Source organism: Rhipicephalus microplus, chromosome X (assembly GCF_043290135.1).
Source record: "Rhipicephalus microplus isolate Deutch F79 chromosome X, USDA_Rmic, whole genome shotgun sequence".
Classification (NCBI taxonomy): Eukaryota; Metazoa; Arthropoda; class Arachnida; order Ixodida; family Ixodidae; genus Rhipicephalus; species Rhipicephalus microplus.
This window is the reverse complement of record NC_134710.1, coordinates 36218201-36244944: the sequence shown is the minus strand read 5'-3', so window position 1 is coordinate 36244944 and position 26744 is coordinate 36218201. Positions and strand designations below refer to the sequence as shown.

At 46.1% G+C, this 26744-nt stretch overlaps 1 protein-coding gene across 3 annotated transcripts in view; it reads right to left on the bottom strand.

Moving 5' to 3' along the window:
- The window catches only part of LOC119175804 (regulator of G protein signaling family member locomotion defects), a 140499-nt gene that overhangs the window by 58556 nt on the left and 55199 nt on the right, over positions 1 to 26744 (bottom strand). For all 3 annotated transcript variants that reach the window (XM_037426785.2, XM_037426786.2, XM_075876214.1), the window contains exon 13: positions 2472 to 2611. In XM_037426785.2, coding sequence (XP_037282682.1) covers positions 2472 to 2611 — 140 coding nt within the window. The remainder of the gene's footprint in view (positions 1 to 2471; positions 2612 to 26744) is intronic.

The window sequence follows — 26744 nt, the reverse complement described above, 5'->3', positions numbered from 1 at the left end:
GCGCCGAAGAAGCCTGACAACTTGCGCGTCTCCGTATCAAGAATCAACAGACGACCGACAGCCACCGTTACAATCTTCGACGACGCTTCGTGGAATACCAGCCCGGTGAACGTGTTTGGGTGTGGACGCCGATACGCCGACGTGGACTAAGTGAAAAGCTTCTGCGACGGTACTTCGGACCGTACAGGGTGGTTCGACGTCTCGGACCACTTGATTACGAGGTTGTCCCCGACGGCATCACGAACTCTCAACGACACCGATCGCGACCTGAAGTCGTCCATGTCGCGCGCCTCGAGCCGTTTCATGCGCGTTAACAAACTGAAACAGTGTTTCTTTTGTATTATTGTTGTATCGTAATTTATTCATTGTACTTTCTTGCATTATTGTTGTACCTTCATCTTTAGTTAAAGCATCGGGACGATGCCTTTATTCAGGGGGGGGGGGGGGCAATGCCACGTTCCATTTCCCAAGTTCTTGTTATCGTCCGAAAACACCACACGATTCTCAGCGCAAACCGCGTCTGCAGTTTTCGAGAAGGTTCCGGACTGTAGTAGATCATTTCGATAAGATCACGCCCACTGTGCGAACGGTACAGATTGTTCTGGAACCTACGCCACCGCCAGCGATAACGCTAGAACGTTCGACAGCAAGGGTATAAATGCCGACGCGCTTCACCGCTTGTCAGTTGTTGATCGAAGGCCGACGCTCCGTTCGCCGCTATCAGTCGGAGACTGCTATATGTGCAAGACTGCTGCTGTAATTGGACTTTCCGTTTACCGGGCACAGGTTCGCCCAAATAAACAGTTAAATCCCAACACGAAGTCTCCTGTCTTCGGCCACATCACGACCCCGTGACAATACAAACAACATAACACAGTAACACACCAAACACACAATAAAATACCCAAGGCAGCATCGCCAACACTTGACTTACCACGTGGGCCCCCTGGCGCGCAGGCCCACAATGCCTCGCGCCGAGGATCCACGCCGAGATTGCCGCGAACGGTTGTTGCGGCGGTTGCCGCAACAACCGTTCGCGGCAACCGCCACGCGCAGAAGAGACTCGCTCTACTCTTGCCCGCCACCAAGGCTCTCTTCTGCCAGGGATCACTGCCGGCGCTACCCCATGATGATGATGACAATAGTGGTGCTCAACGCGAATAGAACACCACCAATTGCCGGCGATCGTCACTCGAAATGCGGCTTTGGGGTGAGACACGTGCGCCACACGGGGCAAACAACTTTACAGGGGGTGTCAGCACTCCTACAACATAGAGGAAGATTCATGCATGAACCAAAATAAAATGTGACCAAACTAATTTGATATGAACGCGGTTATGTCCTTTGTGTAGCCCAAGCAAGTTGCTTGTTTGATGACAAAACTAGACTAAATTAGGCGTTGCACGCGCAAATTACCATATAGGTCAGATTGGTGCAATTGGCGCAGCACTTCCACCCCTGAACTTATCATTTCTACGTGCCATCCCGAATGGGGATACAGCAAGCGACATCATCGATGTCAAGAGTTCTCTAAGCGGCTCGCTGGTGCCGCTAAGAAAACTCAAGCTGGGATGACGATGTCAACAGCGGCTATAAACACAGCCTTTTACCACACTCCAGACTTTGCAGCGGCAGAGCAAAAAGGTAGCACCCTTCCCCCCCCCCCCCCCCCCCCCGGAACATATCGGCATTCAGGGTCATTCACCTATGTTTTTGCACAATGAAAGGTGCTGAAGTGACTTATTTGAAAAGCTTCAATGATATTGAAGATGCCTTGAACTAGAAGTCAAGCTTACTGACTACTTCCGTGTGAGATACAGTCCAGTAACTTGCAAATAAAGAAGTTGTCACCTTGTTCTTTACTGAATCAGCATGTCAGCGCTTGTTACAATTTCCAAAAACCTTTATGAGACCTGCAATGCATTATAGGCTTTGAATACACATATTTTGTATTTCAATTTATAGACATATCAAACTATTTCACAATCCCCTTGAAGTTCAAAGTATCCAGAATCGACTGTAAGTTATTTTTTAAGTGACATACTAATGCCAGCAAAGTGCAGCAGCCTTCCAGCCACTTGCAAAACAATGATAAAAACAAGAAAAATTGAGAAATAAAGATAATGTCGTTACATAAAATATGGCTACTGCACAAGCAAGACATGCCCTGTAAACATACACAAGCACTCTCAATGAATGTGTACCCATCAGAAAAATGAAGAGAGTTTAAGAAACTTACAGTAATGAACTGTTTGATCTCTGGACAAGATACAATAAGCTCTCATTTCTCACAATAATATATATGTCCATGCCATTATCACTGCTTTGTGAGCACCCACTTGTAAACAGCATTTGCATCCCTACGGAAGAGCTACACGAGTGAGCATATCACACTAGTAGTACTTTGAGGGATAAAAAGCAGGACAGAAATGAATTAATGAGTGTACAGTATGGATACGCCGAAGACTCACCACAGGAGGAAATAGAATATCTAGGTCAGTGACACCAAGAACATCGAACTGGACTTTCCCATCATGAATGGCATCCAGAAACCGGGGAACCACACTCTCTCCATGAGGTAGAAGTCGCACAGCAGGTGTACCACGGTTCTCTGCATAGACACAATTGCGTACCATATAAAAATGAAACAAGCTCCTCCGTATAGCATAGAATGAAGACTATCATTGGAAGGTTACTGTCAAACCTTCAATTAAAAGGGATGAATTTTCAACTAATACAGATGTAAGTTAAATGCACTGATTCCTTGTAGATGGCTTTTTTAATAAAACTTCTCATTATGTGATCACACTGACTTTAGTTCAAGCAGCCATAGAGATTATTAACAAGTCCATTACTACTATAATTTACTATAATTTTGTTTCCGCATAACTTTCTTCGAACATTGCTTCACTCCTTCCAAAGTGTGGTCAGCTCAAATGTTTACCACTGAATACCGACTGGTGAAAATGGGTGAAACATGTAGTAAAAGCTCAGTAAAAGCTTGCCAATACAAATTTTATGAAGATGCTCGCTGAGCTCAGGTTAAAGAAATCTTGAGCTGCAAGTAGACTCAATAAGAACATCTCTGAATAATTAAGTATGGCATGCTGAAGCGAATGAGGCTTTCAGTCATGAGAAATGGGTAATTATCTACTTGTACCAGTGTAAAAACAAGATACAGAATTTTAGTGTCAGTACTGTTAAAAAAAGAAAAACAACGGTTAAGCAACAGCCTACATCGCCTGATGCCGCTCTCAAATGTTTAAAGGTTCGACAGAGATCTGTCTGGCTGGGTAAAAATTGTGCAAATAAAACAAAATCTCCAACTAAGAACTAAAAACTGGCCTGACGTTTTGGGACCGATCCAGTCCCTTCCTCACACGTGACTAGCGGGCAGGCTTTGAACCTAGCAACTTTTCTTAGCAGTGTAACCCTCTCCACCGTCGTTCTTGTTGCTGCATTGTCTTACCCACTGGTTTCATAGACACTCAGCAGGGTCCAAGTTGAGCGGTTAATATTTCCAGGGGACTCTAAGAATTGCCTTTTCCTCCGGCTGTCTTCACAGCTGTTGTAGAAGTTGATGCGATGGACGATTTTTTCGCTTTGTTCTGTGCGAGTGTTTCGTAGAGCATTGAAGCTACACACATCATTTTGGTGTGGCCGTATCCTTTCTGAAAAGTTCTTTTGTGTCGCCGATGTAAGTAGTGAAACGATCAGTGCATGGAAACTTGTAGACTAGCCCAGGGAATTTTTCTAGGAGCGAAGCTCCTAAAGTCGTGAGTCTGTCTCTCCTAGCTCGTCATGGTTCGTGACCGCCTAGTTCGAAAGTGTTTCAGGGCCCCTTTAAGTCCCCCTTTTGTAGAAGAGAGTAAGCAGGGGGAATTTTCCCGGCCGTCATGTTGCTGGCACACTTGGCAAGTAAAGCTACAGTCGAACCTCGATATATCGAACGGTGCGGCGATCGCGAAATAGTTCGATATATCCAAAATTCGATATAAAAAAATCACGAAAAAAAATGCGTCAACAGCTTGCTGAAAACAACCAACGAACCGTTCAAGCGTGGTGCAGTAAATACTCACTTGAAGATTCAAACATAGTATTTATTGTGTTGGTTTAAAATATTGAAAAAGAGTAGCCTGCTTTTTGTTGGCCATGGCGTGTTTGATGACTGCATCCTCAATATAGTCCAGCCGATTCATAAGTGATAGGCCGGTGCCTTCGATCGCGCCGCAGTGGCGGCACACAAGGGCCAAGGCAGCTACGACCTGAGCTGATGTCGGGAGCGGGGCACCATCAGCGCTTGCGGGATCCATCTCGGCAGAGTCTTCATTTGGCTGCTCAGCAGTAGCTTCGGCGACAATCTCCACATCCGTGAGCTCCGCCGTTCAGAGTTAGGCCTGTCGCGCGCCACACATCCGTGAGCTCCGCCGTTCAGAGTTAGGCCTGTCGCGCACCACAGCGCGCGACAGGCCTAACTCCGAACGCACGAACACTACGAGCACAACGACCAATGCGTGCCGATGCTACGGGGGAGGAGCTTGCAACAAGTGCGCAGTGTGCCGTTGAAACCATAGAGACTGCAACGACTGCAAGCTGCAAGGCTGGGGCGTGAGTCCGTGTGTAAAGCGCGCACATGGCGCGCCCATGCCGGCTCGCCTGACTGCTTTCCCTTTCCCGGCGGCAGCGCGGGCCGCGTCCGAGACAGTAGTCTGCGTCCTTTCCCTCCTATACTTTCCTCCTCAATCTTTACCTCCCAATCCCCCTTCCCCTGCGCGAGGCCATGTCGGTGCCTTCGTATTAAAAGAAAATAACAGCTCCGCGCTTTTCTCTTCACTTTCCTCATTCAAGAACCTCTACCGCAAGGCTGCGGCACGCGTACGCCGCTACGTTAAAGTGGCGCTCTCGGCGCCACCGATGTGTGCAGCATTCGTAAACGCCCGCCGTTCTACCCCTACTTTCGAGAGTTGTGGGAAAGCTCGCCGCCTGTCAATGGAGCGCGGGCGGTTTGGGGTGGCTGAGTTCGATATATCTATTATATAATTAAAACTTTGTTCGAAATAAAAAAAATCAATAATGCATGCGATTTCCCGCGTGATATAGGAACCGTTTGATATAGGCAATAATTCGATATATCCGTGTTCGATATATTGAGGTTTGACTGTATTCATGCATCCATTGCTCAGGAGGTCAGTAGCGCTTATTTTTTTTCTGCTTTTCCTTGCTTTTTTTTTTTAGTTGAAGATGGACTATGCGTGGTTCGTGAGTGTCTTGACAACCAATGCCTCGTAGGTGGTCAGGTGGTTAGTGCTGAACTACACATTAGAATCTCGATAATACGATTACGGTTTATGGGAATTTCGCGATGCTACGAATTTCAAGGTTGCTTCGGATGGACTACATTATATAAAATACGCCGTGCTTCGGTGTCATACAAACGGTTTCCTCAGCTACCATGGATGATACTGCTACATGCATGCATATTGATATTCTATGAGGCGATGCGCGTGTGTGCCTGATGAGGAAGACGAAGGGTTGTCTCCGCTCGATCGCTAGTGAACCGGTCACGCCATTACCGCTGGTTTTAAATACATCTAATCCCCAGCCTCGTCGATACAGCATCTCTTCTTTTCCATAACATGTTTGGTGGATGTGGAACGTTCCCCGTCTTCACCACGAAGCTTCGCAGTGGCCGCACCGTTCAGTCTCCAGCCATGGCTATCAATGACAACAATCCGTCAGCGTCTCCATCTGTAGCTCCAGCCACTACATACCTGACGATGTTCACCCCCCATGATCCTCCGCACAACCTGAGCTTGAACATTCTCCGCACAACCTGAGCTTGACATTGACTACTGGCTCTGTATATACGAGCGTGTTAGCCAGACACACCGATGGGATCCTACCATGATGCTCGCCAACATAATATTTTACTTGGACGGCACCCCACGGGTCTGGTTCGATGCCCATGACACTGAGCTCACCAGCTGGGATACCTTCAAGGAGAGACTACGCGACATCTTTGGGGACCCGTACGGTCACCAAATAGAAGCGCAAAAAGAACTCGCTACTCGTGTGCAGTCCTCAACTGAGTCATATGTCTCGTACATACAGGACGTACTCGCGTTGTGCCGGAAAGTGGACAAGCAAATGACAGAGAGTGACAAGGTGGGCCACATACTCAAAGGAATCACGGACGACGCCTTTAACTTTACGCCCCCCGGTTCTTTGGTCCAGCTCTGGTCTCCGACCCGTCAAGTTGGCTTGTCAAAAAAACTGCTTACTTGCTGCACAGGTCCATACCGAGTCCTTCGTGTGGTTACTCCTGTAAAATATGAAATGGGTCCTCCCACCCCGTCGCCTTCATGTGCCCAACAGGCTACCGATAGTGTACATGTTGCGTGCTTGAAACCCTACAACTCTCCTAGTAACGTTGACATTTAGATGCGCCGAGACGGCGCTTGTGCCACCGGGGGTTATGCTACATGCATGCATAATTATATTCTAGGGGGCGTCGCGCGTGTGTGCCTGACGAGGAAGACGAAGGGTTGTCTCCGCTCGATTGCTGGTGAACCGGCCACGTCATTTCCGCTGATTTTAAATACATCTAATCCCCAGCCTCGTTGATACAGTGTCTCTTTTTTTCCGTAACAATACGAACACACGATTGACCGCTGCATGTGAGCGATGCAATGCGGCTTGTCTGTGGAAGGAAGGCCTGTTCACTCTTGGCCTCTGAAAGAGTGAATGCGGCGAAACTCACTGGAATTTCCCTTACTTCTCTGCCGCAGAAGCGGCCAGAAAACCTTGCCGAGAGGCCATCGCGAAAAAATCCATCTGAGACCATTTCTGCCACCACAGAAAGCGGATCCCCTTTCTGCAACGGCATTGGCTACATCGACTGCACTAGCATTCAAACCATGTGATGTTAACAACCAGCTGTACATTGAACATGGCGGTATCGCGTTGCCGTCATCGTGAACTACGCACACAGCACCCCAATGCTTTGGCCTTAAAAAGGACTTGTTCATCGAGAGCCTGGTATGAATTACGATCTCAGCGAACACCGAAAGTAGAAGGCAAAGCAGCAGCGAATTGGCGTGCCCTAACGTGTCTCGTTTTGCACTGCCAGCTGAACCCGTCGCCACCACTGCGTCCGCTTGTGTCGTTTCTTCTGGCGTATCTTCTGAAACGTTTGTAAAGGTGTAAACTGTTTCTTTTCAGTGCTTTGCATGCATAACTATAACTCGGTGTGAATTTTAATGTTCAAAAATAAATTCTCAAGGAGGGGCAGAACGTATGTGAACATTTCCGATGGACGCGGACATGATTTTAGAGCCACTCTGGCGTTTTCGCTTGAATTCTCCAGGACTAATTTTTATTGTGTCGACTTCGCAGCGCGGTTTTCCAGCCACTGAAGCGGCGAAGCGAGTGAATTGCTAATAAGTTTTGCTGCTGTTGCTCACTTCAATGCCAAGTGTGAATGCACCTTATAGCACCAGCAGCCTGAGTCAGAAAACTGTGGCACTTTATTGAGAGGCTGTAAAAGCAGGAAAGTTCAAAAAAAAATTAGGGGCGTTTTTTTTAGCAAGAAGTTGACCTCAATGCTCTTGTTCATTTTCATGATCAGCTTAAACTTGTTTTTGGTATCATAAGGGTTTGGGATGATGAGAATATTTTGCATGCTCCCTTCCTATTCGTATCATTGAGACTGCACTGTATAGATATCGTTCGGTGAGCGTTGGTTTTCAGCACATGGAGAATCTAAAATGTCCCCCCCCTCCCCCATTTTTTACCGTGTAACTAGCACATCATCTAGGAAAAAAAGAACAATGTTCTTTTCACATTCCACGATGAATTCAATGGCAGCTTGAGAGAATTTGGGTGTACCAGGAAAATGTTAGACACCTTGATCACACAAAAGACGTCATCCATATATTTCCAAAATGTTTTTGGTTGTTCGATGAACTTGTCCATGGCTTGTTTTTTTATATGCTCTTTCATCATGTTTATCATCATGGCTGAAATGGCGGCTCTATTTGCAGTTCTAATTACTTGTTTATATAGAATTCACCTCCAAAAGAGAAATATGTTGTGTTGAGACAGAATTCCATCAGTCGGCACAGTTCGTCCGTGCTGACGTTTGTCCTTTTGCTGGCAGACCCAAACCATTTCTCAATTCTTCTTTCTTTGGTTAATGAAACCAAACTCCTTTATAACGAATTTGAAATTGCTGTGAAAAGTCACCACTATATCAGTAGATCATTTTATGCTGATTCGCCTTTAAAAAGGTGCATTTAGTAACCAAGTAGTTTTTTCTACAATGCATTTTTATTAAGACTTTTCACATCTTGAAGCTATGTCACCTGCGTCCACTTTTACAATGAACTGACATCGTTTCACATTAAGTGCGGTACTGCCGCATGTAGCCGATGACCCCTGGCTAGTTGCATGCAGCGCATCGCCTACTTGGCTCATTATAAATGCCGGGCCATTTGCCGACACTGCAGCATACCGTTTGTGGGAGTTGGTGCATTCTTCCTTCCCGATTCCCTCCAGACCGTGCACACGGGCGGCAATTGTCCTGTTCATGCAATGCAGTGAATAGAAGCATTTTGCAGGCAATGTGCACTTATCCGCGAAGCTTGACAGTCAGTCCTGCATAACAATGCATGGAGCGCTTGGGTTGTTGCCTAATAATACGAGCACTATATGCTTGCTATCGGTGCATCGGCGCTTCTTGGTGACTGCTACACTTAAAGCCAGCGAGCTACTTTTGCTTCAACATAATGAAACACGCACTAGCAGTCTTGCATGGTGCGCTGGTGCCTCGACTGACCCAAACAGCAATAGGTGCAGCTGAGCAGTGCATTGACGCTTCTTGGTGATCGCTACACTTCAAGTCAGCGAGCTACTTTTGCTTCAACGTAATGAAACGCGCACTAGCGGTCTTGCACAGTGCGCTGGTGTGGCGACTTACCCGCACAGCAATAGGAGGTGGAGTTGAGCAGCAAATAGCTGCAAGTGCCTACAATCAAGTTGTCGGCAAAAAGTCATGATGACACATTCATCACCTGCCACTGCCTCACCTTTGCTATTATTTTTTTTTCTTAATGTTTATCTGTGAAGGCATCGTCGAAGTCGCGTGGTAGTCATTAAATTGATTGACTGGTCTCCAATGCTGCTGAAAAAACTGAAGGCCTTTTCCAGCACAATGTGGCATCGACGAGTTAAGATGATGATGATGAAATAACTATTGAATACCCAACGATAGGAAGGCCTGGGCCTGGGGCCGCCTAGATGGCCGCTTGAAGCTGTTGCTCTCGCGCTGCCTCCAGGGCTCGCTGGACGGTCCGCGATTTCTGAGCTTTGAAGCGCGGCGTACCACCGCACCCACAGATCTTCCGAAGAGACTGCCATTTGATCTTGGTATATGCGACATCCCCACAAAATTTGTTGAAGCATGGCTATACCAGACTTGCATAGCTTGCAAGTGTCACTCTCGTATATGGCAGGGTAGAAAGGCCTTAATTTCACGGGATAGGGGTAGCTTTCTGCCTGTAATCGCCTCCAAGCAACAGACTCTGCTCTGTTGAGTTTAGAGTGAGGTGGTGGATAAATTCGCCTCTGCATTTGGCAGTATTTGGCTATATCACTGAATGTGGTCAATCGATCTTTTTCTCTCCATATCTTCTCCTCCACGTTCTCCTGACCCGTAGAAGTCACTCCTTGCTCAGCTCGGCGAGTAAGACCTCGAGCCTCGCAGTGTGCTACCTCATTGGGGTTGACTGCAGGAATGTCTGCAGTTGTATGCGCTGGGAACCAGAGCAGTTGTCAGTCATTCTTTTCTACAGTGGAAAATTTTGCTTCGTTAACACTCATAATGTGCCACGCCTCCGGGGCTTTTAGCATTATTTCGAAGAGCCGCCTGTGAATCACTAATAATGTATTGAGTATTCGTCGAGACCAGTGCTAGTGCAATGGCTACTTCCTCTGCTGTCTCGAAAAATTTAGTATTAACTGAAATGGTGGTAATGATTTGATTGATTGATTGATATGTGGGGTTTAACGTCCCAAAACCACCATATGATTATGAGAGACGCCGTAGTGGAGGGCTCCGGAAATTTCGACCACCTGGGGTTCTTTAACGTGCACCCAAATCTGAGCACACGGGCCTACGACATTTCCGCCTCCATTGGAAATGCAGCCGCCGCAGCCGGGATTCGAACCCGCGACCTGCGGGTCAGCAGCCGAGTACTTTAGCCACTAGACCACCACGACGGGGTGAAATGGTGGTAACGAGCTGTTGGTTGTGATCTACGACTACCGCAACGTAGCTATTTCTGTTTGGGTATTCTGCAGCGTCTACGAAGACCGCTCTGTCGTCTGACCCGTAGCTCTGCTCAACTCAAGTGTCTACCTTTGTTATAACATGGATGCATGATCTTGGGTATACTAGGTGCCAGAAGTTTCTCATGAATTTCTCTCGTGATCGTCCTCTTTTCTACGTTTTGATTGTGGTAATTCATTCCTAACTTGCGTAATATATTCCGTCCAGTAGAGGTTTTTGTTAGTCGTTCCACACGAGACATTTGTTGTGCTTCTTTAAGTTCCTCCAGTGTGTTGTGGAGTCCTAGCTTTAGAAAAAGGTCTGTGCGCGTACCGATGGAAATTCCTAGCGCTAGTTTGTACACCTTTTTTTATCAGGTTGTTAATTTTGGTCTTTTCAGCTGCAAACCAATTATAGAAGACTGCTATGTATGTGATCTGACTGATTACAAAAGATTGTATCAGCCGTATGATACTTTCTTCCTTTCTACCCTGGTGTTTGTTAGTAATTCATTTTATTAGTCCTAGGGTGTTTGTTACCTTTGCTTCTAACTTTTTAATGGTAATGGTTTCTCCATTTGTACCTTTGTTCTCACTTACAAGGCCCAGTACCTTGAGTTGGTTGACTATAGAGATATTTCGGCCATTCCCTGTGTGTATCTTAATTTCTTCATAAGCCTTGTTTCTGTCATATCCCTAAGCGTGAGAGGGTACAAAAGAAGCTCTAATTTGTCTGCGGAGCAGGTGAGACCTGTTCCTATCAGGTGTTGCTCTACTGTGTTTATTGCGGTCGGCAGTCTTTGTTCTATAGAGCCGTCGCTCCCATCACAAACCCAGATAGTAATATCATCTGCATAGATTGAATGGTGTAGAAATTCAATTTCATTTAGTTTCCCGGGAAGCTCTATTAAGATGAGATTAAAAAGCATCGGAGATAGGACAGAGCCTTGCGGCGTGCCAGCGCCGCCGATGACGATCTCGGCTGATTTTGAGTCCTGCAACGGAGATGACTGCCTTTCTGTCTAACAGGAAGCTCTTAATGTAGCTATACATCCGCTACTCAAGTCCTATTCGTTCAATGTTTTTCCATATTTATTTATTTATTCAAAATACCTTACAGATCCACTGAAGGGCATTGAGTAAGGAGGGCATCAGTATACAAACGAAATAACAATAAAGGAGATAAGCAGACGAAAAAAAAAATATATATATATATATATATATAAAAGATTACAAAAATCAAGGTGCAACAGCGTTATACAATACTAGAGTGCAACGAAATCAGGTTGTCACGAAAAATTTCACAGTTACAAATGAATACAACATGATTCGGAAGACCGTTCCAATATGCAATGGCTCGAGGTAGTGATGATAAGTTAAATGCCTGCGTGTGACCATGAATGCGCATAAAACTACGTGCATTGTGCAATATGGCTGTATGGTTAGCATTATTGAAAGCTTTTTTATGATCAAGACCCAAGATGGCCCTTGTAAAGTGGGTTTCACAGTCTATTATCTGATGCTTAAGTTGAAGCATCACATCTTGTGTCGAAAGGTTTATGCGAAACCCTATCATCGTATCTGGGTAGATGTTGATTAGTAAGAAGTTGTCGACTCTGTCAAAAAGTACATGTTCCAGCAATTTTCCGACGCAGGATGTTAGAGAAATCTGTCTGATGTTGTCGATGGGAAGCTTCCGAACAGGCTTTGGAATGAGCGATATCGTCGCTTTCTTTCACTCAGCTGGTACTTGTCCTTTTATGCAGCACTCATTCATGTATTCTGTTGATTTGGAGATTGATTCATCATCGAGGTTTCTAAGTGTTTTGTTACTTATACCGTCAGGTCCTGGGGCTGATTTGGTGTTTGAATTTTATAAGGCTGCACAAATTTCTGCCTCTGTAATTTCCTCGTCTAGTTTTGAGTTTGCATCACTGTTGTAGCTAGAATGGTTACAAGGAGCTGCCTATGTGATGTATTTCTTCTCTAGTTCCTTGAGAAATTCCTCTTCTGTGCCATCATCATAGTTATTTTCCGGATCAAGTAGGAACGAAGGAAGTGCCAGGTTCTGCCGGTGCCTAATTTCCGGTCCATCGAATTACAAATCTCGTCCCATTGTTGTTTACTGAGTTGCTTAGCATATTGTTCTACTTTTTTATTAAGAAGCGCTATGCGCTTTCTCAACTTCCTGTCATGCTTTTGGCCATTAAGTCTATGTTGAAGTGACTGCTTAGCTTCCCATATGTGGAGAAGTTTGCTATCGCATTTCTTTAAGGGGGGAGGCTACCCGACCGAACTTTTTTATTTTTTAAGATATCTGGATGAAACTTTCAGGGGTTGTTCACTACAATAAAACTAGCACAACTGCTAAGTTTCACGAAGCTGTGTTTCTTAGTTCCAGAGTTATTGAGGTTTAACTGGGTGCTTCACATGGGTGCCCGAGGAAGAGTCGTGAGAAATCCCAGGACATAGTAGAAAGCTGAAATTCATTGTGGTCATTCCTTGATAGCTATCCCAGGGCGCTACAAAGCCGTTTTTTTAATCCCCCCCCCCCCCAAAAATTTTCACGCAACTTTGAATTTGATGTAACCAGTAATGACCAGATTCATCAAAAATTAATTGTTTATTATAAGTTAACAGCACCAATTTTCAAAAAAAAGGAGCTTGTTACGCCCTTGCAAGGTCATTCAGGAACAGAATAAAAAAAACGGCACACAAATCTGATGAACGGTTTTCGAGTTCTTGCTTTCCTCAGCACCACAACTAGCAAAAAAATCCGTTCTGAGAAAACAGGCCGAGAAAGTTCAAAACACGTGTTTTCTTCAAAAAGCTCCAGCACAGTAGCTAGAAGTGTCCTGGCGCACTCTTTTCTTCTTTTGCCTGGCCTCCATCTTCTCTTGGTGTCTTTTAGAAATCTTTTTTAGGCGTAAAGCGTCTTTTTCACGAGCTCGCTGGATGGCCAGATGACCTGGTTGAAGTCCAATGGAGTCCATATCACTTGGGTTGCTTTGCAGCAGCCGGCATTGTAGCGCAGCACTGCTTCATGCAGTGCTGTTTCTACCGCAATCAAGGATGAGTGTTGTTCCTTCGGCATCAGAAACCACAGAATGGAGTGGAATGATTCTGATGCATTTTGCGTCTTCGCTGCCAGGCAGCGCTGAAGAAGCGACTTTTGTGACAGTCTTTCGTAGATGGGCAGCATAGCTGCAGCGACATAGTCCGATAGGCTGTGTTTATGTTTTGGCTGTGGCTCACGCTTTGCCTCTGCAGCTCTATGGCGGCAACACGATTGAGCCCCCTCTGGGCAAAGTTCATGGTGAGGGTCCTGGTCAGTCGATGTGACGTGGTGATATGTTGCCATCACTGCACGCTGCATGGCTGTTAGGTCAGTTGAATTGTTTCTCAGGGCCCAACCATAATATCCTGTCAGCTTTTCAATGAGGGCTTTAGTCAGCTTCCTGAACGTCTCTTTCAAGTGCTTTTGAAACGTCTTGTGGTGAAGACCTCTGTAAGAGACGTTCATGGCAGCCCAAAAGTCATTAAGAGCTGTTTGCCCCTTGCCTATTTGCTTTATAGCCATTATGGCGCGTACATTTACATCGAAGGCCTGCGTGTCCTTTTTGCGGGGTGATGTCCATAATTTATCGACGGTGCCACAAGAGGCGAACACGACTTCAAGTTTTGTTGCAAGTCCAAGCTTGGTGCTCTCTCGGACAGTCATAGCACCTTTCAAACATTCTTAGCACACTGTGCGGCTGAGCACGACGTTAAAGATGTTCATTTGAACGAGCGAAAAATGTTCGCCCTCACTTGTCACTGCAGGTGCAAGAGCCGGCTGCATCAGTTGAAATTTCTTCTGCGTCACCGGCGTAGACTCGAGTTCAGCGCGAACGGCGTCACGACGTTTCGCATTCGCATCGATTTCTTCCTTCATTAAGAAACGCGTCCGCAGATGAAGCGACGGTCCACTCACGCTCGATGGCGGCACCAATTCAGACGAAGTGCTGGGTCCGGCGATATCAGAAGCACTCGGTGTCACACTGGATGGCATCGATTTGGAGCACGTGCCATCGAGAGGAGCGACCGCCCCCGTTGCTGCACAGCAGCAAATGGCAGGCACGCTTTCTTCCGCGAGATATGAATGCGCTGCTCTAGCCAATCAGCGCTCCACATCGCATCGCGGGAAAACGTCAATAGCGTCTCAACTGTGCTGCCGACGCCATTTTGCAAGGCGGCGAACGAGAGAGAAAGAATTCACGGTCAAAACAACACCAAGATGGCACGGGACGACCGCATGGTCTGGGAATGGCGCGCGCGCGAAGTTTGGTTTGATTTCGGGATTTGCGCCTGTTTTGGACGCCACGGCGACCTCGAAAATAGTATTTTTTTTGCACTTTGCGGTTGAATTAGGTGCTGATAATTACAGAATAGGTAGTTTATGAGACATACAACCCAAAAATGTGGTTTTTCAAAAACCGACTTTTTCGCGATTTTTCGGTTTTCAAGGGCCGCGTCCCCCGTTAGATTCAGGTGGCACGATTTTAGTAGCAGCTTTCGCGTTTTCCCCGAGCTGCTTAGTCCATTGTTTTATGTCTGTGATTGGTCATTGTTCTGTCGCCTCTCGCATTCTACAAAGCAATTCCCAGTCTATTAATTTAATTTCCCTTTCTTTGGGGCTACTTGGGCCATATGTGAAGTGTAACTCTGATATACGGTGGTCGCAGCCCAAATCTTGTAGTGTGTTGCGCCACGCTGCTATTTCAATATTTTTGGTGAAGGCTAGGTCTTGGGTTGTGTCCCGTTTAGCGCAGTGCCAATTCTGGTTGGACTGCTGGGATCTGTGACAAGTTTTAGGCCCAACTCTTGCGAGTCATCCCATTAAGGCCCTTCCTTTTGGTCTTGTATATAGTTATCCCCAGGCAGTGTGTGGTGCATTAATGTCTCCTGCTATAACTACTAGATTTTCTCCAGCCAGGCTAAGTGTTTTTTGGAATAGGTTCTTAAATTTGTGCTTATGTTGGAAAGGGTTGCGATAAATGTTCAAAAGAAATAAGCTATGCCCTGTCTTCTTTTGGGGGAGGAGTTCCAATAAAATATTGTCTATGTGCGCTATGCCTGTGTTGTGTTGCACGCACGCGGTGCCTCTTTTTAATGGCGTGGTTAATCCCCTGGTCTCCACTTCGGCATAGCCAAAAGATCTGTATCCTGCTAGCTTTGCAATACCTTGTGTTTCCTGCAAAATTATGACGTCCCGTTTATCTGCTTTTTAAGTACTGCTGAAAAACTGACTTTTTGTTTTTGCAATTCTACAGTTCCATTGCCACATTCGGAAACCTTTCTTAGGCCACGTCATTGCAGTTGTGACCATGGAATGGAAGTGGGAGGTTGGAGAGAGGCTGATCTTATATAATTCTGTGGTTGAGAAATTATGAATTGTGGCACTTCTGCTGAGCCAGAGGAGAGTCCATTCCCTAATAATTGCTTTGTTTTTAGAACGCCTAATCTATTCATAATCGTTGCTATTGCCTTAGCCATTCGGTTCATCATTTCATCCCGTTTTTCATGTGATTTTCGAATCTCCTCACGGGTCTTTTGTATATCGGCTAATGTTTTATCTACCGTCGCGTCATCTTGTTTAACACTTCTCGCTTGAACTTTGCATTTGAGAGGAGAGGAATCATTCCCTTCGTCCATCTTGTTCTCCGGGATTCCAGTTATTTCTTTTGTGCTCGCATGTGGAGCAGGAGTTACCTGGCTTACTGGGCATTTTTTCTCCTTGAGGCTTTTTATTTCACTACTCATGTGTGCTAGCATTATCCTCAGCTGTGCGTTCTCGTGCTTTAGTCCCTTAATTCATTGGTAATGGCAGTCTCCTCGTCAACCCGCAGACGCGCACCCTGGACCACGTCTGCCCCGCTCACCTTAAATTTCAGGTCTCCTGTAGTGGGCGGCCTTGTTGTGGACCTAGTCCTGGATCGGGATTAGCGTCGTGTCCCCAGTTTCCCGGAGTCAAAATGAGATGAGCACGACGGGTCGATGGAGATTGTGATCTCAATCTCGACCTTCTTCTGGGCCTGGAGCGTCGTTTCTTGCTTCTGAAAGACCAGGTTTCCGTGAAAATCAGCCTTCTCTTGATGTAAAGTCTTCATATTCTTGTTGTCACTCCTGTTGAAGCCTTTGCCATTGTCTTTGCTTCACAACGAAGGATTTTTTGAATTTGGCCCTGCATGTCCTGTCTGCGGTGGTATGGTCCACACCCGGCACAAAGCTTGTTGTCGGGTTTGGGACACACGTCTCCCCAGTGTCCAAGTCTTGCATTTGCGACAGAAATCCACTTGTCTCCGGTACAGTAAGCATTGGAGCAGAGCTGCCCTGTATCAGACAAACATGGGCACTTTGTGTCTGTCAAAGAGCAGAATCACTGTGGTAGTGTTACTGAGTCTCTTCGCTGCTATCGCCGTAGGATTTTTGGTAGTAACAATAGCTGCTGTGATGTCTCTCGGACCCTCTTCGAGTGGGATTCCTTTGATGGCTCCTTTGGCCATCATGTCCGGCGCTGTCTCGTAAGCATTTGTCTCGTAAAATCTGTCTTGAACTTTGATACGTCTTATAGTCTGATATTTGTTGGCATGCTCCTGATTCGGTGTACTGGCGATCAGAACATTTTGATAGTTGTTGGGGCAGATGATATCGTCCACCCGTTCCTCTAAAGGGATACCCGACGCATCTTGCACCGCCGCCGTTAAGTTAGCCACACCGTGCTCAGATATTTCGATTCCTCCAGTTGGTCTGATCACAATCTTGTAATCACCTCTTGGCAAATGTGGCATCCTGCTTGCTTTGCATATTTATGCTAGCCTTCCTTTCCTGGGTGCATTGTTGCGCTTGTGGGGCCGCGTCAGCGACGAGTTGCTCTTGTGATATTGGGAGCCTTGCCGGCTTGACCTTCTGTTCCTGACCTCTTTCCATCCCTTGCTCTTATCCATTTCTTCCTCTGTGACGCTGTGTCCCTCTACGATGACTTCCATAATTGTGAGAAGGATCAGCAACGCTGAGAAACTTGGCTCCACGGAACAGTCGCGGCCGCAAAGTTGCAGGCAAGGTGCGTCGCTGTTCACCAGACGCGAGGCTGGGCTGTCGACGCAGCATCAGAGGGAATGTCGGTAGCGCGCCTACGGGCGTGGGACCGGGCTTCTTGCTACGCGTTCCTGGCACAAAAACAGCCATATCTTCAGGACAATCGAAATGGTCACCTGGAGGTTCGTGTCCACTGGTTCCTGCTGATGTAGAGTTTTTGATGACGCTTGGTGATTTTCGCCACGAAAACATGCGAAAAATGCGGAGCCAGCGTGATGCACATCCGCTCGATTTGGCGATCGCAGCGCCTCCCCGAGTTGAGAAACGTAGTGAATTTTAATGCGACAAAAAGTTATCACAGCTATCGCTTCTTGCATTTATAACTTCATGCATTCCAATGATGATGATATATGTTGTTTAATGGCGCAAGGGCCATTGATGGCCAAAGAGCGCCAGGAAATGATATCGGATGAGAGCAATGGTTATGTTAAATGGCTGTAAAAGGGCCTAAGATTCTGCGCTCTAAAGGTGTGTAAGACATATATTTATTAAAATCATGAAAGTGAAGTGAAGCATGCCTGGTGAGAATGAGTCTTAAGTTATCATGACACCATAAAATAGGAGTGTTATATTAGCACCGATACCTCGCCAGCGCCCTTGGTCCCAAGGGCTGGGAGACAGGTTCTCTGTTTGGATGTAGCATCCGCAGCAGCAGCCTCCTTTCAGAGGCCGTGCTACCGATCACTTGAGTAGATAACATGGAAAGTATTTACTTCCTTTAAGAATGCATTCAATGCATTATATTTAAAGAGAGGTTCGCGACCAATAAACATAGCTGGGTGAAGGGGTATGTGTTCCTTGTACGCTAGTGGAAAATGTTTTTTCCTGTAAGCCTCTAGCTCAGAGCATTCAAGGAGTATGTGGAGTACGGTAAGTGGACGGCCACATCGGTGACAGCTGGGTGGGTCATCACAAGACAAAAGGTGTGTGTGCGTGCTGTGTGTGTGTCCTATTATAAGCCGACAGAGACTGACCTCTGTACGACGCGTTTTCGACGTGGGTGGCCAGTTACCGAGGTATGGTTTAATCAAGTGTAACTTGTTATGAGTTTGTAGATCCCATAACTTCTGCCAGTAAGCCCCGAGCTTTTTCCGTATGTTTGGTTTTAGGTTCATTATAGGGACAGCAGCTAAAGAGTTGGCAGTGCTTCCGTTAATTGACGTGGCAAGCTGATCGGCCAACACATTTCCTTCGATATTGCGGTGTCCTGGCACCCAGCACACGACGATATGTTGCTTGGAAGCACAGGCCGCGCTGAGTATTGAATAGAGGGATATAATTATAGGGTTTCTGTGTTTTTTTAAATTGAAAAACGCTTTTACGACACTCAGGGAGTCTGTGTATATAACTACCCTTGGCGTATTCAATTCTGTGATGTGTTTAACGGCTACGAATAACGCGTAAGCCTCGGCTGTAAAAATGCTTGTGCTGGTGGACAGAACGCCGGCATTCGAGAAGGATAGGCCGACCGCCGCATAGGACACGCCAGTATGGGACTTGGATGCATCAGTATAATATTCTGGACAGTCATATTTATATTGCAGCTCTAAGAAATACATCCGAATGTGTATGGGGGAGGCATGCTTTGTGACAGCTACGGAAGATGTGTTACAGTCTATAACCTGCCACTGCCATGGCAGGAGCCGCAGGGTGGGGGGGCTGAGGTGGTATTCAAGCAGTGGGACATCTGTTTCTTCAGCTAGGTCTCTAACACGCAGCGAGAAAGGGCGCGCCATTGCGGGCCGATTGCAAAAAAGTTGAGAGCTGGACAGGTCGTTGAGAGTGGAATATGCGGGTTGCTCACTGTTCGCATTTACTTTAAGGAAATATATGAAGGAAGAATATGTTCTCTGCAGATGGAGTGACCACTCGTCCGATTCCACATAAAGGCTTTCAACTGGGCTTGTTCTAAAGGCACCTGTAGACAGGCGAATGCCTTGATGATGAACAGGGTCCAACATTTTCAGAGCGCTTGGAGTGGCAGAGTGATAGACTATTGCCCCATACTCAAGGCGTGAGCGTATAAGGCTTCTATACAGATTCATGAGGCACTTTCTGTCGCTGCCTCACGTTGTTTATGACAGCACCTTTAGAATATTCATTGTTTTCAAGCATTTATTTTTAAGATGTTTTATGTGCGGTACAAAGGTTAACTTCGCATCTAAAATTATACCTAGGAACTTATGTTCTGTGTTTACGGGTAGACGCTCACCCTTAACAACCAGTTCAGGATCAGGGTGCAAGCCTCTTTTTCTAAAAAAAAAGGACAAAGGTGCTTATCTGTGCGTTCAGTTTGAACCCGTCTTCATCAGCCCATTTGGATACCTTGTTAAGGGCAAGCTGAACCTGTCGCTCACAGATCCCAAGAGAACACGATTGAAAACCTATCTGCACATCGTCGACATATGTTGAATAAAAGATATTGCGTGGGATGTACAGACGGAGAGAATTCATTTTTATAATAAAGAGTGTACAGCTGGGCACCCCACCCTGTGGCACTCCGGTTTCCTGTTCAAATGTTCGGGACAGAACATTGCTCACTCTAACGCGGAATGTACGATCATACAGATAGCTTTCAATGACACTGAACATATTACCGTGTATACCTATGTGTGAGAGGTCTCTCAATATTCCAAATCTCCACGTAGTATCGTAGGCCTTCTCCATGTCGAGGAACACAAATAAGAAAAACTGATTATGAACAAAAGCCTCACGTATGTGTGCCTCGATATGTACAAGATGGTCGGTGGTAGATCGGCCCTCTCTAAACCCGCTTTGGTATGGGTCGAGCAACTTGTTTGTTTCTAAGTAGTGGAGTAAGCGGCAATTAATCATTTTTTCAAATAGTTTACAGAGGCAGCTTGTTAATCCTATAGGTCTGTAACTTGATACAGTAGAGGGATCCTTTCCCTGCTTCAAAATTGGAATTATAACAGCCTCCTTCCAGGAGGAGGGGATCACACCTGAAAACCATATGCGATTATAAAGAGAGAGGAGGGTTTCTTTAGTTTCAGAGGGTAGTTCCTTCAGCATCGCGTACATTACATTGTCAGAACCTGGGGTAGATGTATTACAGCAGCTGAGTGCTGTTCGCATTTCTGTTAAGCAGAATGGTTCATTATATGCCTCATTTCTTGTGGATTTTCTTTCTAACTTTTGTTTTTCTAATCGTGCCTAGTAATTCTGGAAGGATTCGGAGTAGTGCGAGGAGCTCGATATGTGTTCGAAATGTGTGCCAAGAAAGTTGGTTTGATACTCCAAGCTTTCCCCAAGGCTATTTACTAGTGGAAGGGAATACGTTTGTTGGCCCTTAATTTTCTTTACCTTATTCCACACTTTTCCCTCATCTGTGTATGAGTCGATACTCGATATAAACTTTGTCCAGCTCTCTCGTATAGCTTGTCGACGTGTTCTCCTTGCCTGCGATTTGACCCGCTTGAAATTTTGCAGGTTTTCAGGTGCAGGGGAATCGCGAAGCAACGCCCATGCTTTGTTCTGCGTGGTCCGTGCTTTCCTGCATGCGTCATTCCACCATGAGACTCGCCATTTAGAAGACATGCCGCTCGTTTCGGCAATACATTTAGATGCGGCATCAAGTATAAAAGCTGTAAAATACGTGACGGCGTCATCAATGGTAAGGGCAGACAGCTCAGTCCATGTCATGTGTGTAAGAGTTCTATACCCTTCCGAATCAGATGAGTCAATCTTCCATCGAGGAACCTGGGGGGGTAGCTGATCTTTGTTCGGCGCACTCAGGATGATTGGGAAGTGGTCACTCCCATAAGGGTTTTTAAGAACGTTCCCCTTAAAAACAGGTAAAAGGGACGGTGATGAAATGCTAAGATCTATGGAGGAGTACGTGTTGTTTGCAAGGCTAAAATACGTAAGCTCCTTTATATTTAAAAGACAAACTAAAAGAGAAAAGGAGCTGCTCAATGAGACGTCCTCGCGCATCACAGCATCGCCCCACAGGAAATTGTGTGCATTAAAATTACCTAGAACCAGAAACGGCTCTGGGAGTTCATCTATTAATGATTCTAGATCACGTCTGTGTAGCTGTTGATGCGGTGGTATGTACACAAAACATATGGTAATGAGTTTATGAAAAAGTACAGCTCGAATGGCCACTGCCTCAAGGGCCGTTTGGAGCTTCAAATGCAGGCATGCTATACTTTGATCAGCTATAATGGCCACACCGCCAGATGGTACGACAGCATCCTTCCGGTCTTTTCGGAAAATAATATAATAATAAGTAATAATAGAAATAATAATAATAAGTAATAATAATAAAAGAAAATAATAATAAGTAGGAAGTCTTTGTGCTTAGGAGTTAAGTGCGTTTCTTGCACACAGAGCACTTTCGCGTTAAACTTACTCAGAAGTTCTTGCACGTCATCTAAATTTCTAAGTATTCCCCTCACGTTCCACTGTATGATTTTGTCCATAGTGGAAGAAAAAAAAGGAAGAAGTGCTGTGTGCAGAAAAGATGGAGATTAGCTCATTTTACAGGGCCTTTGTCAGGCCCTGTAATCGGCATTTTGTCTTTTTTGGGGCGGTCGAGAGAAGCTCGCCGCTCCTTCGGCGCTTCCTGCGCCGTTAGGCTTGAACTGGTGTCCATAGCCTCTTGCGAGGCACTGGACGCCCGCTCTACAGAGCGATCTGTGCGTCGCTTAGACTTCGCCGCAATCGACGAAGTCTTTGTCCCCACTGAGCTGGGGGTCGATAAAGCCCCCTTGGCCTCGTAATTGCCCTGGCTGCTGCCAGAGCTTGTAGAGGTCGCTGGTGTCGACAGGCTGAATGTGGGCAGGGCAGCGCTGGCTGCTCCCGCCGTAGGGGCTTGTGGCGTTAGCCTCGGCACGCTAGGCGCGGTCCGGACAACTAGAGTGCCTCGATGAGCGCGCCCCCGCTTAGAGTGGTGTCGGCCTTTGTAAGGGCAGGTGCCGCCTCCTCGGCCTTAGCGGCGGCATGGCCGCCATTTTGACTCCACTCAGTCACTTCTGCGTGTTCGCTGCGCCTGAATAATTGTGCTGGCGCTCGCTACCGTCACCGTAGCAGGTATTGCATGCCGCAGGGCACTAATCATTGCAGAAACTCTGGAAGCTGTATCGTTTCCTAAGAGACCCGAAATGAAGGCCTTTTCAACAGTGAAAGTCAAACATGACAAGTGGCATCCGACAAACAGATCATCCATTCACAGCGTAAGTTTCCAGCCGGTATTCCGCATGCATAATTTGTACCGGCACCAATTTCGTGTAAGCAACAGACACGCTGACGGCTGTATGCTTGATTCTCGTGTGCATGAATCGCGTATTTCACTTCGTAAACATTGCTTGCTGCTCTTGGTTGGTACTGTATCTGCCCTTCATTCTTGGTTTCACTATGTGCGATGAGAACTTTATCATTAAATATATATTACACGTGTTTCTTTGCAGATGATATCCTTGTTTTTTTTTCGTAATATTCATTTGTGGGAATAAAGCTTTGTGCAGCGGTGGTGTCGCACCCAATGAAGTTTGAAGAGTGTGTGTACGTTACGGAATCACCATATGATCACGAGAGACGCGGTATAGATTGGAGGACTTCGGAAATTTTGAACAGGTGTTTTTATGTAACTTGCACCTAAGTTTAAGAACTCCGGCATTTCATCTCCATCGAAGTGGGGCCACTGCGGCCGGAATTCGATAACCGACCGTTCGAGCGCCCAAACCATTACAAAGCCACACAGGTTCTTTCTTTCTACGATCTTTTCCTCTGTTTAGGTACGCCTTCTATGCTGGTGTGATGACCCTTGTAAGAATGTGTGCAGTTCAAATTTTTTTCATTGTTCCTGCACTTCAAGTTTTCTTTTCGTCCTGTCTCGAATCATTACGCAATTGATGTTGTTTTTTTAATCATTTACGACCACTGCGGAGCAACTAGTGACAGTACTCAGTGAATTCTGCCATGGAGCGTATAATTTGAATTGCTTCTGGCAGCGTTGCATTAATGCACAAAAATAAATTATTTCTACACTGGATGATAATAGGGGAAACGGCAGGCGTGTACACACGCACACACACACACCGTCAGTATTTAAACTCTTTCAGCACACATTATTATTTAAGTAAATAATTTATTTATTAATACCGTGAGCTATCAGGGATCATACGCAAGTGCTTATGCAAACTGTACTCGCGAAGCGTCCATACAAAGAAGATGCATAAAGACAAGACGGGGCACCGCTGTGTAGAATGAACACGCTATGTCGCAAAAAAAAAAAAACAAAAAAAAAAACAAGTCAAGTTGTGCGATGAGAAGATCGTGGAGAAATAATTAATGCAATAAGAAAGCCGTCCGCCTCAATGGTACCGTGGGCCCGGTGCTCGGCTGCTGACGCGAGGCTCACGCTTTCGATCTAGGCCACGGCGGTCTCATTTTGAATAACGTAAAACACCAGAGGACACCCATGTACTGTGTTAGTGCAGGCAAAAAAAAAAAAAAAACTGATTGTCAAAATTGCTGCAGTCCTGCAATCAGGCGTCATTTTAGAACGTAAAAGCCTCAGATAATAATTAACACTAACAAAGAAAGCATATAAACGACGCCACCGATATAGATTTAGAAGCCCCTCTGTGGTAACCGGCGTAGGGATTTGTTTTCAACATGAAAGAGTCAGCGTCTGCCTCTAGCGCATAAATCATACGCAACCGTCAGCTTACATGAAATATGCGCTCACTGCATGCATTCAGGCAAAATTAACTCTAAAAGATGTCCAAGCTTCAATAAGAAGAAAAGCTCGCTAGCTTGCACATGCTTCCGGGCGTATCAGGGCACCACACGAGCGTTGCGTAGCGGGCTTTGCATACGGTCGAGTTGTGGTGGGGAGGCGCAATGGCGGCGGTTGTAGCAGACGACGCGGCTGTCCTCACCCTCAGCGGAGCGCGCGGGCATCAAGGCACCCTACGGACAACTGCCAAGGGCCTTTGTGGTGCCGCCCCTCGTTGCACCACTTCGGCAAAAGGTGTTTTTAGTGCCAATGTTAACGAGATCCGTTGTCTTGCTTCCCTGAATATGATATTTTCCTTTACTTTTATAGTTATTATTTCTTTTTCTTTTTCCAGGCTGGGCACGCTCTGGAGTATGCGGGGTGACTACCTTCGCAGTTAGCACAGAGGACCTTATCGTGACTACATTCATCACCACTGTGGCCGGTTGTGCCACACTTAGCACAGAACAGCTGCCCTCGGCAGCTCTGGGATGCATGAACAAATCGCTGGCATTTGAAACAACGCCTCGAGTTTGGAATGAAGGGTCGGACATGGAGTTTTATATAGCCAGTTTCGAGAGTCTCAGGTAAAGTGGTTGAGTTGAAGGTGAGTATCAAGTGCTTCGTTGCTATTTCGTTGTTGTTACGTCCGATTTTGATGCTCTGGACATGTATTACACCTTGGTCCTTCCATCCATCAAGGAGCTCTTCTTCACTCAGTGTCAACAAATCTTCGTCCGATACCATGCCCTTCACTGTGTTCATGGTACGGTGTGCGCTCACAGAGACGGGGATGTTACTAAAGGCTACAAGGTGCGAGAGTTTATTGTACTGTTCCTTGTCTTTTAATTCGAGAAGCAGATCTCCACTTGCCATCTTCGTGGCCTTATAACTGGTTCCAATGGTCTCTCTCAAGCACTTGGCCACAAGGAAGGGTGAGATTGCTCTAGCTTTTGTAGATGATTGTTCGCAGTGGAGGACATGGTATTTTGGGAAAGTTTCTCTGTTTTTGGGCCAAAGTAGTGAAGTTGTGTCAGTGCGTACCCTTTTCAAGGCACGATCAGTTAGAGAGGGGGTCGAGGATCCCATGAGAAAATGTGGATTTTTTTGGTAACGGCGCCTACCACCCACCACGGAGTCCAACAAGGGGACGTGGCAGAGCATGTGGGCATGTCTGCGTAACGCCAGCAGTACGCAGTTACTATAACCCAATATGGTTTACCCTAGTTTGGATAGCCACACAAGGTTAACCCTTGCCGCCAGGAAAAACAGAAGTAAATTGAAGAGAGGAGAGAACAAGAAAGATTGAAAGAGGGAAAGACGAAGATGAAGAGAGGGAGAGACAGGAAATGGCGACTGCTGGTTTCCCCTGGGTGGGTCAGCCCAGGGGTGCCGTCTACGTGAAGCCGGGGCCAAAGGGGTGTGTTGCCGCCACTGGGGGGTTTTTAAAGGTCCAATCACCCAGCATTGGCTCAACCCCCAGGATCCCCTTTTCCCCGGACACGGCAAAGCCACGCACGGCTACGAGTGGGAGGGAGTCAAAACTCCCCCGTTAGCTCGGGTCCGCGGTGTCGCTACACACCAAACGCCTACTCGCGCAGGCGCCCCTGCGGGGTTCATGCATTCCAAGGCATTGTTTGGTTCATAGCATGGGCAGCCGTAGCTGCAAATAACAGGGTTAAAAAATGTTTCCGCACGAAAGCTGACAGCAAGACCATGCTGCTTCCTTTTTTTTTCTTCTCACTGACATTCTGCTACAGAAGAAACACCCAAAAAGTGAGCGATCTTGCTCAAGGCATCAGGAATCTGTGTGTAGTGCTCACCGATCTCGGGTATTTTCGTCGCAAATAAATTGTAGGGGGTGCTCACACTCCCACACTTATTTCAGCTTTAGGAGGCAAGTTTTAACTTTTTTTCTTTCCCTTTGTATGCGCCATACTTTTACCGTGACAATGTCTGAAGCGTTCATTGAATAAGTAGGAGGCCTTAAAAAATGTTTGCTATATCTGGATGCAGTTTCAATGGGTAGCATAAGAAAATCATAAGTACACTAAAATATGATTGTTATAACCGATAAATTGTTATATCTGAAATTGTTATAGGTGGGTTCAACTGCATGTCTGTTCTCACTTTGAGCAAAATGTTCCAGGCCTGAAAAAACAAAAGGAGGGGGGGGGGGGGGGGCGTGGGGCTCATTCTCACGTTTCACTTGTTTAGTTGGTAGTTGATTCCACCCACTATACAATAGTGCATACTGGCCTCGCACTCCCCGACATTATAAACATGAACACCATGTGCAAGTGTATGAGAATTTGGTATCACTGTTGATACCAATTCCTATTTTCTCATCAAATATCAGACATCTACTATTTCATTTTTTCTTGCAATGCAACTGTGGTGCCTTTTCAGCCAATCAAAAATGCCAATTACAGAGTAAATTGGGAAGGAATCCTAAAGAAAATACAAGCATATTCCAAAATGAACTGAACACATGCTAGATACAGTGCATTACCAAGAACGGAGTTTCCAGCATGTC